The 2,428-nt window shown below is 43.3% G+C and overlaps 1 protein-coding gene across 1 annotated transcript; it reads left to right on the top strand.

The window, feature by feature from the left end:
* Positions 1-257: 257 nt before the first annotated feature.
* LOC309558367 (olfactory receptor 5B12-like) lies at positions 258-1,208 on the top strand (the record flags this gene model as incomplete). Its single annotated transcript, XM_082261434.1, has 1 exon — positions 258-1,208. The coding sequence occupies one exon, from the start codon at positions 258-260 to the stop codon at positions 1,206-1,208; it is 951 nt and encodes a 316-aa protein (XP_082117560.1).
* Positions 1,209-2,428: the final 1,220 nt, after the last annotated feature.

Raw genomic sequence — 2,428 nt, 5'->3', positions numbered from 1 at the left:
CAGTAAAAGCTGACTTTTCTCTGTATGTTGGATAAAGGACAAATTAAATTTCACTCTGCTCTGTGTATTCTGAAGGAACTTTGCTTTCTGAGCAAAAATAAGAGAATCTGCACCAAATTTTCTGTCAACATTTGGAGTTTTCTATATTTGATACGTTGGATTATCATAAATGAAGTCCTACAATGGATTGAAGAGGTGAATTTTGCTTTATTTATGAATATTTTTATGATGAAAAAAATATGAATACAAATATTATAATGAGGAATCAAACAGCTGAATTCTTTCTCTCTGGACTGTCTGATGTTCCGGCTCTTCAGCTCCCTCTCTTTCTCCTCTTCCTTCTCATCTACCTTCTGACATTAATCTGGAATTTGCTGATCATTGTCCTCATAGTCCTGGACTCTCACCTCCATGTTCCTATGTATTTCTTCCTTGGGAACCTGGCTGGTTTGGACCTCTGTTGTTCCTCGGTCACCGTCCCAAGAATGTTATTTGACCTTCACACCAAGAGTAGAAAGATTGCCAAGGGAGATTGTATAACCCAAGTCTTCTTCTTTTTATTCTTTGCCAGCTCTGAGGTTTTCCTGTTGTCCGCCATGTCCTATGATCGATATATCGCCATTTGTCAGCCAATGCATTACATACAGATCATGAATTGGAAAGTCTGTGTACAGTTGGCCTTCACTGTGTGGTGTTTCGGTTTTGCTTATTCTTTAACTTACACACTTTCTGTCCTAAGATTATCGTTCTGCAGATCGCATGTTATAGAAAGTTTCTTTTGTGACCTCCCACAATTATTTCAGATCTCATGCAGTGACATCTACCTCAACATTCTGCTCATCTTTCTCCTGGGTGGCCTCTTTGGAGGCGGGTCTCTGATACTGACCATCCTGTCCTATGTCTATATATTCAAAACGGTTCTTAAAATTAAAGCTAAGGACAATAGGAGTAAAGTTTTCTCTACTTGTACCCCTCACCTGACCGTGGTCTTCATATTTTATTGCTCCTCTGTGTTTACTTACTTACGGCCAAGCCCTAAGCAGCATTTTGCTGCAGACAAATTGGTGTCCGTCCTTTACACAATAATTGTTCCTCTCCTGAATCCTTTGATATACAGTCTGAGGAACCAGGATTTCAGAACAGCCTTTCTCAATTTTATTTATAGAAAAATCTTCCACCTTCCACCCAAAATACAGAACCTACCTTAGGTCCTTCACAAGCATACACATACTAGGACTAATTTATACAGGGGCTAACTAACCTACCAACATGTCTTCAGAGTGTAGGAAGAAACCCACACAAGCATAACATGAAAACTCCATGTAGGTAGTCAGGGCCAGATTAACGTAGGGGCTATTGGAGCTGCAGCTCCAGGCCCCTACCTTTTATATAGGCCCCGGGTTGGCCATATTCACTGTGACCGCTCTTCTGTCACTTGTAAATACAGAAGTCTGGCTTCTATGCTCGCTTCCCCAGGCAGCACCCTCAGAACCTCCCCACACAGCGCGAAGGCCTGACAAGGAGGGACAGTTGCCGATGCATGGATGTGTTTATGGGCTTCAGAGACAGCATCCCATGTTGAATTAGGCATGCATGGCTGCACCCTTCCTCCTCTGGGTGCATGCCAAGGCACGACCCTTAAGGCCCTTCAAAATCCTCAGCACCAAGACCATGATGCTCTTAATCCGGCCCTGTAGGTAGTGTCTCAGTGAACCTAAACTGACTTTAGTGTCTCCGCTCCGGCATCTATGTTCCCCATTCAGTGTGTTCCACTGAGGGTGCAGGCCAGGTTAGGATTCTGTCCTCACTCCATGTAATTCACAGAACATGCAGAGAAAAATGTCAGCCATCGCACTCCATACAAGCCCAGTGTGTAATAGTTGATGGCAGCCTCAGCCTAACTCCATCTAGGTCACACCCCTGACATGTTTCACCCCCAGATCTCCATGACTAAGCTCATGGGTGGGTAAAATCATGATGGGGGGCATGGTCTGGGTGGAGTTAAGCTGAGACTGCTATCACCTATTACATGCTAGACTTGTAAGGTGTGCAGTGGCTGACATTTTTCTCTATTTTGTCTGTAGGTAGTATCACTGTTGGGACTTGAACTGAGGAGCCTACTAAGACCTAGTGGGGGCACTTATTCCAGTGACAGCTGTCTAAGAAGGAAATGGCCTCACACTGAAGAGATGTCCCCTGATTTAACCACTTGCTTACTGGGCACTCATACCCCCTTCCTGCCCAGGCCAATTTTCAGCTTTCAGCACTGTCACACTTTAAATGACAATTGCGCAGTCATGCAACACTGTACCCATATGACATTTTTTTTGTTTTTTGTTTTTTTTACACACACACAGAACTTTCTTTTGGTGGTATTTAATCACCACTGGGTTGTTTTACATTTTGCTAAAGACCGAAATTTAAAAAA

This window comes from Pelophylax lessonae (assembly GCF_965119305.1).
Source record: "Pelophylax lessonae genome assembly, chromosome: 6".
Lineage (NCBI taxonomy): Eukaryota > Metazoa > Chordata > Amphibia > Anura > Ranidae > Pelophylax > Pelophylax lessonae.
This window is presented reverse-complemented; position numbering and strand designations above follow the sequence as displayed.